Source organism: Pezoporus flaviventris, unplaced genomic scaffold (genome assembly GCF_033815535.1).
Source record: "Pezoporus flaviventris isolate CSIRO_AGI_PZ_B2104156 unplaced genomic scaffold, CSIRO_AGI_Pfla_v1 ptg000455l, whole genome shotgun sequence".
NCBI classification, from domain to species: Eukaryota; Metazoa; Chordata; class Aves; order Psittaciformes; family Psittacidae; genus Pezoporus; species Pezoporus flaviventris.
In genome coordinates this window covers 65,001-80,104 of record NW_026893002.1, presented here as the reverse complement: position 1 = coordinate 80,104, position 15,104 = coordinate 65,001, and the positions used below count along the sequence as shown (strand labels likewise).

At 44.5% G+C, this 15,104-nt stretch overlaps 2 protein-coding genes across 2 annotated transcripts in view; one reads left to right on the top strand and one right to left on the bottom strand.

Annotated features, from left to right (window-relative positions):
* Nucleotides 1-15,104, bottom strand: part of ATF7 (activating transcription factor 7) — a 230,292-nt gene that overhangs the window by 171,257 nt on the left and 43,931 nt on the right. The gene's annotated exons all lie outside the window — the stretch shown is intronic.
* Nucleotides 10,242-14,906, top strand: HOXC10 (homeobox C10). The gene is made up of 2 exons (XM_061443626.1): nt 10,242-11,069; nt 14,053-14,906. The coding sequence occupies exons 1-2, from the start codon at nt 10,280-10,282 to the stop codon at nt 14,328-14,330; spliced, it is 1,068 nt and encodes a 355-aa protein (XP_061299610.1). The 5' UTR covers nt 10,242-10,279; the 3' UTR covers nt 14,331-14,906.

The following is a 15,104-nucleotide window of genomic DNA, read 5'->3' as shown; positions in this document are numbered from 1 at the left end:
TCTACATTATGATTTTATTTGACCATTTTATTAGAATCTCCCCTCTTAAAAGCCTCTTTGCGGTCATTGTGGTGTGGGTTTCTTCCATAGGAGTTTAAATACCTGAATGCATATCAGAAATATCGTCATCCATATTCATGGGACTCACTGCAATCTGCTCTAATAGGACTGGTATTAATATGAAACCTCCACCTTGGTGCACACGTTTGGTGTGGAGTTCATTGTGTTCATCAGCGAATTGAAATTTATAGGATTTTTCTTGGCCCAGTAATCCCGCTCTGGATTTGGCTCCAGATGTCTTTCGCTGTTTTCCGGTTGTAGTTAATCTCTTTTTTTTCGCGTTTTCCTGAGAACAATATATTAGTCTTCTTAAAAATCCCCAAAATCCCAACAATGAATGCAACTCTAATTACACCGAGAAACGAGCTGCGTTTCCGTGAGTCAAGGATACCTTCTACTTACAAAGCACAAATGCAAAGTCAAGTCCTTAAATTCCCGCTTCAGGAAAACAAGTTCAACTCCCAGGCGCGGGGCATAAAAGTGATTTTTTTTTGGTCCTTCTCCTCCCCACCCCTGTTTGCACAATGACTTTTTTCTCGCAGTGTCTGAAAGCAACACACCGATGTCGAGGACAAAGGAATCCCGAAGATGCCGTTGGTGACGTGGTGCATGTATTTGGTGTAAATACAACATTTCAGAGGGGTTTTTTTACTATTATTAAGGGGAGGGGGTGTATGTTTGAGGTTTTCAAGCTGGATGCTCTTCTGCTTTCTGATATGGAGCGATGGGATTGTGCATATGGAAGGGGGGGGGCGGGTGGGACAAAGAGCTGGTGGTGGGGGAAAGAACCCCCCAGCAGCCAAAACCCAGCACATTATATTCCCATCCATCGAGCGTGTTCTTGTAAAATTCTCATCCTTGCTTTTAAATACAACCCTGTTGAATGAAAACCCCTTTGATGGTGTCTTCTGATTTTATTTGACAAAGGAAGGGGGAAGAAAATTATAAACCCACAAAAACGCTCTTCGTTTGCACCCATCCAACCCGCCTCCCCCCCCCCCGTGCTCCCCCCGCGCAATTAAACCCAAACCAACTCCAAGCTTTCGTGATAGACTCGTGATTGCACCACGATATGATCTTGAAAGGATGTTCAGAGGCATGTTTCTCATTAAAAGAGTGGGAAAGGGGGGGAAAAGAGGGCTTGGAGGATGGCAGACGGCTTCTTTAGCTCCTTATATTTATTTATGCAAAGCCCGAGAACTGAAAGGGCGCTTGTCCCCGGCCTAAAATCTCACCTAAGCTTTATATTCAATAAACTAGGCGTAAAAAGGGATATTTTTTTTTGGTGGGTTGCGAAGTGAACTAGCCGAGATTAAGGTAGGAGCCATCTTCCTGGCAGATGTAGCTGCACGCCGGGAGCGAGGAGGGGGCTTAGCCTCCACCACCCCCCAAAAAAAGGGGGGAAAAAAGCACCTTTATTTAATGAGTGTTTGCTAAACCTTCCCAAGGTTAGGAAAACTAAAGAGAGGTGCAATAAGGTGAATATCGGGAGGTCAGAAGCGGCAGTTAATGCTCCGTAACAGCAGCGGCTGTCCGGACAAAAGCGGCTAGTCTAGACATTGTAATAAAGACTGCAGCACTAAACAGCTTAATTTTTCTTAATTACCCCGTCTGGCTAAAGGAAAAGACTTCCGCAGTAAATAGTAAACAAATAAGGGAGTCTTGCCCAGGGAATTTATTTTTTCTACCTCTTCTCTCTCCCCCTCCTTCCCTTTCTCCCCCCCCCCCCTTCCCAAGGCTCCAGTTCAACTGCAGCACAATGAAACTGTAGGCCTAGTTCAAAGTTTTCGCGAGCTAAAATGGAATGCCAGTTGTAAAATCCAAGTTTATAGACCATGTGGGAGTTTACAGCAGCATTAAGCATCAGTGCCATGTAGGAAAAGGGCTGTTAATGTTCTGGGGAGGGCGGGAGAGAAGGGGCTGGCGGAGCGGGGGGGTCACTGAAGATGCTCTGGGTACCACAATAGGAGAGAGTACAAGCAGAACGGGGTTAGGACATACGTATTTCCCTTTCCAGTGTGCTTGCACCTCTCTAGAGGGTGACAATATGCGGCAAGGCGATGGGAGGGTCCAGCGTCGGGTTTTTGAGGGCAAAAAGCCGAAAATTGCCACGGCGAGGGGTTTTCCAGGGCGGGCCTGGGGGTGCAGGGCTGGGAACGAGACCCACAGGGAGAAAAATGTGAATATATGATGTCTTTGAACTTCAATAAAGTCAAGTCCATCACCTTTAACCCTTTCGTAATAAAGCGGAATAGGAGAGGGTCTCTTGCTCCTCGGCCGCCCCGCCTCCAGGGAGCCGGGGGGGGTATGTGTGTGTAGAATTGGGGTGGGGGGACCCCACATTTTTGCCCCCGGAGAAAAAGAACCCCAAACACCTAGAACTCCAATTTTGAACCCCGCGTGGCGTTTATGATGCTTAATATTTAACTCAGCCGCGCAGCATTTAATGCGTTTCGAAGCAGATTTAACACACACGGCACACACTCTTTATTATTGTTATAAACCTTTTGATATCTTAACGCATGAAAAGTTTTTATAACTTTGTTTGGCGTAAAACTTTTACAAGTTTTTCCTCCTTTTTTTTTTTTTTTTGAATTCCCAGCACGCATTTTGGCTTTTCCATCAACTTTTATTCCTACCTCGGATGTCCATCACAATAAAGCCTCCCTCATAGGCTGGGAGCTCGCTCTGTGCTCTACGTTAATGACACCCAGACTAATTACAAAAGCCCTTTCCATGTGACGTACAAACACACCAACCCAACCTGTTTCCTATTGCTCCCTGGATTTCATATACAACATATTGGAAGCAGCTCTTGGTGACTTTGTTGTGAAATATTGCAGAGAGGGAAGAAGGCGAGGGGGTTGGCTTCTAATTGGCTTCTTGCAGGATAATACTGTTCACTTGAATTGGCTTCTATACAAAGCAAATTAATTTAACTTAAAAAATAGAATAAGAAAGAAAAAAAGAAAAGAAAAGGGGAAAGAAAATAAAGGAAAAAGGGAATGTGGGAAATGAAAAAAAAAAGAAAAAAAGAAAGGAAAAGGGAGGGAAGTAAAGAAAGACAAGAAATGAAAAAAAGAAAAGAAGAACAAAGAAAATAAATTAAAAAAAAAGGAAAGAAAAGGATGAAAGGAAAAAGGGAATAAATTGGGGGAAAAAGGAAAAAAAAGAAAGAAGAAAAGAAAAGCCCGGTTGGGAAGGGGGGGTCTGTTAGCGCTGCAAATACTGGATGAAAGTGTCCACAGATGCTCGTTGGGTCGGACGAGACTGCGCAAACCAGCGCACACTCACCCACTTGCACCCCCAGCACCCCACGACCCCACGCTGCCTCTTCCGAAGGTGCCAGGGCTGGAGCACGTCAACTTGACTGTGTGCTAAGGCGAAACCTCCTCGGTGGCGTGTAAATAAACAACTTCAGCTGAACAACTCAGCAAGAGCGACATAAAAAAGAGGGGAGAGAAAATAGCCAGGAGGGGAAATCCATCCTTTTGGCCAGTTCCACTTTTCCTCGCGGGTTTGACGTTGGTTTGCAGCTTGGCCAGCGCTGGGATTTCGCAAAAGCGAAGAAGAAAGTGGTTTTGGCAAGTGGACTCGACTCGACCATCAATTGAGCTAATCCTCGCTTGCGGATCCCAGGGTGAATTCATTTATTTGTGGACGAGGAACTTTTCGAGGAGCAAAGAGAGAGGCAGGGCCGGGTACAGGCAAGCAGGCAGCGACCCCCAGGTCCTGGAGCCCTCTCCCGGGGACCCTGGTGGCCTATAACTTTGGCGAAAGGCGATTAAATCGGTTCGGAAGCACCGCTCTGCCGAGGGGGGACCGGAGGCGAATTTGCTGCTGAAATATTGCAAAGCCACCGGCCGAAGGAGGGAGGGGAAGAGAGCTGGGGGGAGAGGGAGGAAACTTTGGGGAAGGAATTGGGGATTTGAGGCAATTGCGAATTGCCGTTTAGAACACCCAGCCCCCCTCAAGAAAAAGTTCAATACCCACTAAAACCAGACTCCCTCAATAAGAAGAGCAATAGGTAGACCTAAAAAATAAAGAGCTAAAAATTTAAATAGGCCTCAAAATATAAATAGACCTTAGAAAAAGGGAGCTTCCCATAAATGAACAGCCCACCCCCCAGCAAATAACCCCCCAAAATATATTGCTCCCGGAAAAGCGAGACTAGGGATGGGGGGAGAGCTCGAAGCTCTGCTGCCACTCTACTCTTCGGGAATATAGGAAAATATGACTTATATTATTTTGCCCCAAAATGGCGGCTTATTAAGGCCTGGCTTAGCTGCCTTTCCTAAAGTTGGGGAACCCGGGGATGCGCAGCACATGGGAGATGGAAGCACGTTTCTCTGCTTTTGATAACTTCTAAATTACAACATGAAACCACGAGAATGTGGTTTGCAACCTCATAAGGCTCTGCTTTTAGGTTTGTGGGGTGTTTTTTTTTTTTTATCTGGAGTTGAGGAATTAGGCTGGAACATATTGCTGATGGGGCCCATAAAAAACTTTATTCATTTGGGGGGAAAAAAAGAAAGGGGTGGGGGGAAAGCCTTAATGTAAACATCACAATTGTTTATGTGCTACAAGTAGCAAAGTAAATTCGTTCGTTTTAATTGTTCAAAAGCGGCCTAATGCCTTCCTTTGAATTAAGTGATAGACGCTCAAGAAGAGCTGCAGTCCTCTGCTGTAAAGATGTGCTTGATATGAACCGTATGTGACTGGAGAAATGACGGTTAAAACCAAGCCAAAACTCCTCGGGGGTTGTGAAAAGCGTGTGGTTAAGAAAGAGGGAGACACTCGAGGTTTTATCTCGGGGTGAGGGCTCCAGGTATGGGAAAAATAGTTGCGAGAATGTAAAAAGGGGGAATTATAGTGTTTTTCTAAAGTAAAATCCCCTCCCTGCACATGTATTTCTCAATACTCTCCACCTCTAAGGCTGTCTGGGTTTAGAAGGTAGAAACCCTCAAATTTAAGCAAATATAGCAAATTGAGAAGGTCAGGCTTTAGCTCTGCGCTCTCCAGCTTATTTCTGTGTTGTAGGTGTGAAATTTGTAGGGTTTTTCCCCCAAAAAATATCGCTTTTTTCTTTCGGAAGGAGAAACGTGAGCGCTGACCGCCTGCCCTCGCAGTGCTCTCCGTATTCTATTAAATTATAATGACAACAATAACGTTTATTTTTGAGGCGTTCAACAGAGCAGCGCTGCCGCTTCAAAGATGCCTGTTAAATTATCAGCGTTTGGACAAAGTTTGAAAGGAATCATTTTTCTATCGTCAGATGTGAAAAATTGGGATTCTTTGAGGTTTGCTCTTCACTTCCAGGGGCAGAGCCACATTTTAGCACGTCCTTTATTGTCTCCAATTTTTACCTTTCATCGTTACTCTTCGCCTCCTTCAACTTCACTCTATTTTTAATTTAAATGTTATAAAAGGAGCTCTCCAAAATCCGCATTACCATCACCCGCTCACTTCTGCAGCTTAAAAACCACATCAGCACTTCCCAGGCCAAGAAAAAAGTGAAACACGGCAACAAAACCCCCTCACCTTTAATTTTCCAAACGTGGAATAATCCAACATTTTCAGAGCTCCCACACGGATTTTCCCACCTCTGTGAGAAATAATTATGTCCTTCCCCCCCCAACACCCCCCCTTTTGTTCTTTTTCTTTCTTTCTTTTTGGAGGAGGGGCAATGTTTAAGTTTGTTAACGCGGTTGGAAAATTAAAGGAAACATTTCAGCACTGAATAAACTCCTCCGAAATCCCCGTGTCACGTCGTTGGGCTCTGTCACCCTGCCTGCGCTCGCTTTTATATAAATTACTCTTTCCAAATTTCGCCTTCATGATCAAAGGGGAAGGGAAAAGGGTCCAAACTCCATCCAGAACATGGGTGCTATGTTGGGGGTAGGAAAGCTTGAACGCAGTTTTCAATACCACCTCAAGGAACATAATATCATTCCATAATTCTTTGACTTAAGTTACTCAGAAAGAAGGAAGCAGGGTAAGAGGGATTGTAAAGTTTGATAGATTTCTTGTGGTGATAGTTTACAGTTTCTAAGCCAACATATAAAGGCGTGGGTTTTATTTTTGCATCGCTGTTATTGTACTCCAGTGTACTTTGTCATAAATCAGAATTATTTCCGCTACAACATGGGGCATAATACCGGGCAGAAATACAAATTTAAGGTAATCATTAAAGTGTTGCTACCAAATACTTCCTCGAAGCGAAAATGAATGTTTGTCATAAAAACGTAAGAAAAACTTGGTAAAAAATACAATGGGCATAAGAAACACTTTCTACACATAACTCACGGTTAAATAATTAGATTGAAAAGGGGACAGGTAAAATATTCCGGGGAAGCCTGAGAGATGCTTTGTCTTGGAAATCGTAGACATTTATATACTCCTCGGGGTGATGGGCAGAAGAGGGGATTTTCTGGCATCTTTTCTCCCTTCCCGTCCGCTCGTCCGTGCCTAGAGAGGCTTCCCTGGCACCACAGCGCCTGTTTGGGGGTGTTTGTGGGCAATTGCTACTTCTGTGGTGCTGGGGACGGTGGAGGGATACAGGGACACCCCTAGGACCGGGAAAGGAAAGGCAAAACTTCACTTCATTCGGGAGTGCGAGTCTCGTAGGTCAGTGGTTAAAACACCCTAAAGCGGCTCAAAAAGGCCGTGGTGAACCCACACGGGCAGCCCCACACATGAGACAGGGACGGCGTGTGCGTGGTTCCCCAAAAAGTGTGTAAAATTCCAAGTAGGTTATTAAAGTCCTTACCACGGGCAGGCTCTCTCCTTTTAAGTTTTAATAGCATTTGTTCGTATTTATTTTCTGTAATTAGAGCAAAGCATTTTTCCCAACGGGGGTTCCACTTAGGCTGATGAATTTTATTTCTCTTTCCATTAATGACCCATGTTTATCATACTTCTAATTATTTTTAACTTTAAACAATATTCTCTCTCCTGGAGACGCCTCTGTGCTGCTTCCTAACGTCAACTTTCTTTTCCATGGCCAAAAAAAACCCCATCACGGTGAAGTTTCCGGATGTATCCAAGTCATATTTTGAGGAATAATCGCCTATTATATTTGCTCAACCCCCTTTGCTCCCGAAGATGCTGGTTATCAACTCGGAAATAGGCTTGAAACCCTTCAAACCTTCACATCGGTAGCTTGCGCTGACCAAAACTGGTAAACAAAATGCCTGTGATCGGTGTAAATCTTTATTTTATACTCGCAGGGTTTACACATTCATAAAAGATGAGGTTTCCACCACCTTTTTTTTCCCCTCCTCGCTCCAGCAACCTGGATGAGGAGCTTTGCTCGAGATGCTTTCGAGAGCGCCTGGTTCTGCAAAGAAGCGAGTTCCAATTATTTAATGTCACGTTTGAAGTGCTCCATGCAACTCCTTCATATCTCCTTCGACAAAAGCACCCACCAGAACACAGGGCGAAAAAAAGACCCCACCACCAAAAGATCAGGAAAACCTATTTAATCTTTGGGCAGACAATAAAGGAAACTATGAGGTCAATTTTTGGTGTCCCCAAAAACGCACATGTGTAACTATTTGACTGAACAGCATAAATTATTGGCCAGCCACATCAGCTGCAAAAATAGAGTAAAAGATGGGGGGAAAAGACATAGAAGAGGGGGGAAAAATCAAACCGGGGGAAAAAAAAAAGCGCAATATAATACAAAATTGCACTGGTCTTTAATTTCATCACCTATAAATGAGAAAATATTGGCTCCCGTACTAAAGTTTTATTCTTTGCTTATAAATATTATGTGGAATTTTCGTTGGATATCATAAAACTGAACGATTTCTATCAAACTGTTTTAAAAAGACCTATGCAGATAACACAAATAGAGGCAATAAAGTCGCAAATAGCTTTCCAGGGGAACCAAATGGCGTCTGAAGCCTCGAACGCTTTTACTGTGCTGGGGAAGGGGGCACCCGAAATAGGATTATTCACTTTTAGGCTTTTTCGGCCTAAGATATTGAAACCTGTCCCACTTGATGCGGAGAGAAGCCCAGCAAGGCTCTTGAAAGTTAAGTCGAGGGGAATTTTACAGCCTTGCTTTTAAAAATCTTTGGGAAAACAGGTTTGCAGACGTGAGAATATTTAAGCAGGACTTTGCTCTAAACCGTTACAAATCACCCCAAACGGTCAAGTTCCACTTTCTCTCCTTCAATGTGCTTTTTTTTTCCCCACGATTTTTTCCTTTTTTTTTCCTCATTCTTTTTACTTTTTTTTTTCCTATTCTTATTTTTCCCGCTTATTTTTCTCCCCTCCTTCTTTTTGATTCCCCATTCTTTTCCTTCTTTTCCCTTACTCCCCCTTTTATTTTCCCCCTTTCCTCTCTTCTTCCCCCCCCTTCTTTTTTTTTTTTTTGTTTTTAATGAAAGGTGGCGTTTTCTTTTTGTTTCCCTTGAAAGTGACTCTGAACCCGTCTCTTTCTAATCGTAATGATCTTGAAATTCCGGGCAATCTGCCTTTTCATTTATTTATTCGCCATTGCCCTAATCCGCTGCTACATCTAAAATCAGAGTTCATCCACCAGCACTACAACGCGCTGGGGAAAATGACCCCAAAACCCCAACCCCTATACAGCTTAATTTCCACGGGATTTAGATAATAATGAAGAATATGAAGTTGGGAGGGAGGGCACGATAACCGCGAAGGTTTGAATTCCGTCGTACTTCAAGCCTCAGATCGTGCTTGCAGATTTCAGACTCCCAAGAAAACAACAACTTGAGCTGCCATCGCAGGGAACTGAGCCACGAAAGAGGAGAGAGAAAATATTGGAGAGAAAAGTAACTTTCCCCCATGAAATCACCCCACAAAAAAAGAAAAAAAAAAAGAAAAAAAAAAGAGAAATCAGATAAAACCCGACCAAATCGGGAGAGTTTCAGTCTATAAAGCCTCCTGCATGGTATGTACTGAGTCCCAGGTTAGATTTATTAATCCTCCCCCCCCGTAGTTATTTCCCGGAGAGAAAGAAGGAGTAGACAGGGAGACAGACAGACAGGAGGGGAGAAAACCCACCACACCACCGCTCTCGCAGTTTCCCAGCTGAAAGTCGCTCCCTGTTCACAAATTCGACCCCCTTTTTCCTCTCCAAGGGGAATTGTCTTTTTTCCCCCCGCCCTGCACACCATCACATATGCCATTTTCGCCCAGAAACTTAAGACAGTTCGGGAATGAAAGTGGATAATTAAAAAAAGCTGTCCTTGCGGAGTCAGGGAGGGCGACGCTGCTTTGCTGAGAGGGGAAAAAAAAAAGACGAGGAAACAAAAAGGAAAATAAAAGGAAATTAGGGTTCTTCTCCATTAGAAAACCTGCTTGGGAAATATCCAACCTGCTCTAAGGAGCTTCGGGGTTTCAGGGAAATGCCTGGCTGAAGGGTCTCTGAATTATCCCAGGGTTTGCCCCCTTTCTCTTCCCAGGTGTCTCAAAACAGCAAAAACAAAACGGCGCCGGGGCGCATCACTCCACCGCACCCCCTAAACCCCATCCAACCCCCCCATACGTACCCACCCCCCCCGAATAATTGTAATAAGCATCAAAATAACGCCAAGACGAAGCAGCGCAGCCGCCGGTTCAGCCCAGAGGAGCTCGCCCAGCCTCGCCGCGGAGGGGGAGGAAGGCGCAGCCGAGAGGAGGAAGGAGAAAGGAGGCGGGGGGGGGGGGGGAAGAGACAAGAATTACAAATTTTAATCAGGTTTGGGGCGCAAAAAGAGAATTCTGAAGGGGAAAAGAGGGGAAAAAGGGTGGGGGGCGTTGAGATTTTTTTTTCCATTTAAAATTTACCAAATCCCAGTTTTAATTAAAAGAAAAAAAAAACACCATTAAAAAATATTTAATTGCGGTTTTCCCCCTTTCCTTTGCCCCTTTCCACGCGTGGCTCCGTTGGTAAACAAACGGGCGGGAGGGGAGCGGGCCGCCGGGGCTCTGCCTTTGTTCAACGTGAAGGTCCCGGCCCGGTGCTGGCAGATGTCGCTGTTGCTCCACGGTGCCGCTCCCGGTCCCGCCAACTTGACCCCCGTGACGTCGTCCTCGTCTGAATCATCAAGGCCATTTTCAATCCTCATTGGCCTGGGCATCACGTGGGGGGGTGGAGGGGGGGAGAGCGATGCGTGGATAATTATGGTGCTTGATATTTTTTCCCCCTAAAAAAAAGATGTCAGCCCCTGGCTGGAGTATTCCTCCTTAAAAACCCTCTCTGAAAATGTCATGTCCCAACAATGTGACTTCCAACTCGTTTTTGATGGACTCGTTGGCCGGTACCTGTAGAGGGGAGAATTATTCCTCCAGCCAAGGGATGTACATGCAGCCTGGGAGCGATTTCAGCTGCGGAGTCATGAGGAACTGTGGAATTATCCCGTCTCTTTCCAAAAGGGACGAGGTGAATAGCGCTACCTTGTCTCTCAGCACCTATCCATCTTACCTTTCTCAGCTAGACACTTGGTGTGACCCCAAAAATACGTACAGGATCGAGCAACCTGTTGCAAGACAGCTCCCATCCTGCTCCTTCCCAACCAATGTCAAGGAAGAGAATGTTTGCTGTATGTATAACGCTGATAAAAGAGCAAAAAATGCCACAGAGGCAGCCCTCTACCCCAACCAAATGCCTGAGTCTTGCCTAAATGACCATGAAGTCCCCGTTCCTAGCTACTACCGAGCGAGCCAAGGTTACCCCTCCATGGAGAAGACGTCAAACTGCAGCAATCCAAATGAGTTTGAGGCAAGTTTTGAATCCAGGGCGAGCCTGAACCCAAGGAATGAGCATCTGGAACCAGCACCACCACCACCACCTCCTCCTCCTCCTCCGCCTCCCCCGGTGGCTAAAGTGAGTTTCCCCGAAAACACAAAAACAGATAATACTCAGAACACATCCACGAACGAAATTAAAACAGAAAAAAGCGCCCCAGCACCCAAAATAAGTCCTTCGGAAGCAGAGAAAGAGCTGAATAAAAACACTGACACCAGCACTGACAATTCTGACAATGAAGCTAAAGGTAAGGGAATCATTCATTACCAGTAGCTAATTTCAGCAATTAGTAACTATCCTTGGCTAATAAGAGCAAGAGTAATGCGAATATGCAGTAATGTGCTCTCTGCCCTGCCAACTTCTCCTCCAGAAATTGGCGCAATAATGTTCTGTATTGTTGATGTCGTTTGGCGGAAAAAATGCACTTCAGAGAAATGTTGCTTTTGTGGGTTTTTCACAAAAATCTGTGTGTCTTAGAGCTGAGAAAAGGGAGCAGAGAGCTATTTAAGAACTCGTCCTCGCGCTGTTTACATGGAAAAGAATTTACTGTGCGTGTATTTGTGCTAAAAAATGATGTGGTCCTTGCAATCCTCGCTGCAGAATGCGGTGAGGTGGCTTTGCTTTGAAACAGCAGAGACTTGGGGTTTGGTTGCTTGGGGTGGGGGGGTTCTTTGAGGGGTGGTGTTGTGTTTTTGAAGGCAGATAAAGCCTGTTCCCCCCCCCCATCTCGCTTTCTCCGCAAACGCTTTATTTCTGTGTGCTGAGCGGATTTGTCTTCTGTGGGGTTTGCTCGGTGTCAAAATGGGGTGAAAAAACCGAAAACGCGTAGAGTCTCATTTGCAGTTGCAACCATCTCAGGCTGGAGTTGTGCACAGCCTCATTCCATGGCTTGGAAGCTTCCTTGGGAGACTCAAAGAGGAAAAAGCTGCCTTTTATTTTCTTTTTTTTTTTTTTCCTGGCGGACTGAGGTTTTGTTTGCGAAGGCAAAAAAAAAATGTTTCTGTGTGTTGAGCAGATGTTTTAAGTTTGGGAATTTCTGAAAAGAGGCTTTCATTCAGCACATTTTCTTTCCTCTGTGGAGCTGGCGTATGGCTTGAAATCTATTGCTACGTGAATATTCGGATTGGGTTCTGTCCTGATTTGAAGCGAGGTGGTTTCGGAGGCATCTATCGGGTCAATAAGCGGGGATCATGTGAAGGGAGGGATTGAATTTCCCTAAAAACTTGGTAGAAAATACGGCTCAGATCTAAGCAAAGGCTTGCATGCTCTGCCTGTGGTATGTGGATTAAAATATCCGCCGTGTGTCAAGATCTGGGCTATAATTAGGGCTCCAGCAGCAGCAGAGTGGATGTGGGGTGGGGTGGAGAGGGTGCATGCAAGGCTGCAGGCGTGGAGGTCCACGCAGAACCCCCACGCACACACGTCTCGGTGTTGTGGCACCAGCAAAACCTCTCCTCTGGCGTTTCCCCTCCTCCAAAATTGGCCTTTTTAAAAGCTGAACCGATAAATACTTATTATTTCCCATGCTGTTGAAATTTTTTATTCATACCCCCCCCCTTTTTTCTTTAACTACCATTCCGCATCCAACCATTCCGCATCCAAAGGGAAAAGATAATATCTGACAGCTGAGTTACAATTACGCACACCCAAGAAGAAAAAAAAGAAAGCAAAGTCAAGGTTATCAAAACCCCTGCAAACTTATCTGCACAAAGCGCCTTCAACCTCCACGCCAAGAAAGGTTTTGGTGGGAGTCAACCCGAAATAAAGATGATATCGGGTTGGGTTTGCAATTGAAGCGGAAAGAAAGAAAGGAAAAAAAATACAGATGGAGGCTTTGCTTCGCTTCGGATGTTAAATTCAAAAGGAGTGCGTGGAGAAAGACGTGGTTTCCCCGAGTTTTTTACTGTTTAAAAGGCATTTCGTGGTGGTTGTGGTGGTTTCAAATGGTCAGATTCAATCTGGGGTGGATTTGGTTTGCTTCTCTTTCTGTTGCTTCCTTTTAAAATCTGGTTTAGCTTCGGGTTTCGTTTATGTTGAACCTGGATTTTTATTCGGGCAGGAGGTCCAGACCTTTTCTCCTGTAACCGGAGAGGTTGGGGGGCGATTTGATTTCCAAGGGGATCTCCAGGGCTTGGTGGCATTCAAGGTTTTCGGCAAACGCGAGCGTTGGGTCCATGTCACAGCAGCACGTTTTGAAGGTGCCTTTGGCTAAATCAATTTGTTTCTTTGGATTTCCCGATCCGGCAGGAATGCGGTGCCGGGGAGGTTGCTACAATTGCAGGTTCCGCTTTGTTTTTCCTTCTAGTTTAGGGCGAAATGTTGGCTGCTGATGCCAGGATTTTCTCATGACCAAATTCAAAGCCCAAGTATTCCCTGTGTTTATTTATGTACGTGTGAAATACGTTTGCCTTTGCAAAGTGTATGTGTGCGTATCTATACGAGTGTGTAAAGTAAGAAGAGTGTCTATGGGATTACAATTACCTTCGAATTTACCTATACGTGCCTCCACAGCTCATAAAGACAAATCTATTTTGTACAACAAAAAATACACTTGACGGAAAGGCTGCTCCAGAACGAGCGAAAATCGAGTTCTTTCCCCCAAAATAACACGTCTTTACGCAAATACTTCAGCCTCTGCAGTTCATTTTCAAAGACCAGATAAATAATGTATTTTTTGGGGGGTGGCAAAGAGTGACTTGGGCAAACCCCGAGACCTGCAAAGGACTCGAAAGCCCCATCGTTGATTTCCCAAATTATTTTTAAGTAGTGATATTTTGAGCCCCTCCATCCAGCCTAGTGAAGCCAGAATAAATCCACACCCTGCTAGCCTCCAGCCCCCCACTTGGGGGGTGCGCGGAGCGGTGCGGTTTCCCCTCCCGCCCCACTCTGTCTGCATAGCTGAGAGGTGGAGGTGCGCGCTGCTACCACCGGTTTACTCCTAAGCTCAAACCACCCCCTTAAGCTGCTCCAAACCTGCTCTTTCCTCCCTAAAAACCCCCAGGGGAGCAAGTCATGCCGGCTCCTTTCTTTTTCTTTCTTTGCCCAGAGGCGAGCTGCCTTCTCATGTAAAAAATAAAAAAATCAATAAATAAAATTTTAAATACAGCTGTTTCATTATCCCCCCCCCCCCCCAAAAAAAAAAAAAAGAAGCTGCTTTGCCAAATGATGCAATCGGGTAAGTTCTCTTTCCCATTCCCCGGATACTTATGTAACGATGTTATTTTTAACAGAGGATATAAAGGCAGAAAACACTACAGGAAATTGGCTGACAGCAAAGAGCGGAAGAAAGAAAAGGTGTCCTTACACCAAGCACCAGACGCTGGAGCTGGAGAAGGAATTCTTGTTCAATATGTACTTGACCCGTGAGCGCCGCCTGGAGATTAGTAAGAGCATTAACCTGACAGACAGACAAGTCAAAATCTGGTTTCAAAACCGCAGGATGAAACTCAAGAAAATGAACAGAGAGAACCGAATCCGTGAACTGACTTCCAATTTTAATTTCACTTGAGTGTGCTCCAGCCCCTGTGCAGGCGAGGGAGAGGGGAGAAAGAGAGAGGAAAAAAATTAATAATAATTAAAAGCCTTGTGCAGTTTGGGGGGTTATTTTATTTTATTTTAATATCCCCCCCCCCTTTCTTGGGTATAAATGCAATGCGTATGCAAAAATTAAAGGACCTCGAATGATTTGGGTATTTACAGTTTGTAGAGAGAAGAGGCAGCGGTATGAGCATGAGGATATATATTGCATCTGTGTTTCTATGTAAAATAAAGATGGAGATGGTTGCTAAAAGCCATCTTATAAAATGTTTAAGTTATTTACGTGCAGCACAAACCAGAAGGACCTTTCTCTATGCATTTTACGTTTAGGATAATAGATGCGTCCAAAAGTTTGCTTTTCATATTCTAGTGTAGTCTGCCTATTGTATAATAAAAATGACTAAAAGATGGATTTCATATAAGTGTCTGTAAATTAAAGTTGCAGTGGGAACATGCTCACATCCTGTAGTTATGCAGTTTCTCCCAATGAAGTGATACTATCTACCATATATTTAAGACAAAAAAAAAAAAAAAATTAAAAAATAAAGCAGTATTGGTATCTTATTATGGAAAAGTCCATTTCTCGTGGCTGTGTTATTTAAATATATTCTGTATGTGTTATACTTTGCATGTATCTTCCTTTATGGAGCAAAATAAATTTCATAGAACCGTGTACAAGTGGGTTTTTTTAAAGTGTATTTTTTCTTTAGAAACAGTGTTTCCCCCCCTATGTAGTGTTTTTTTT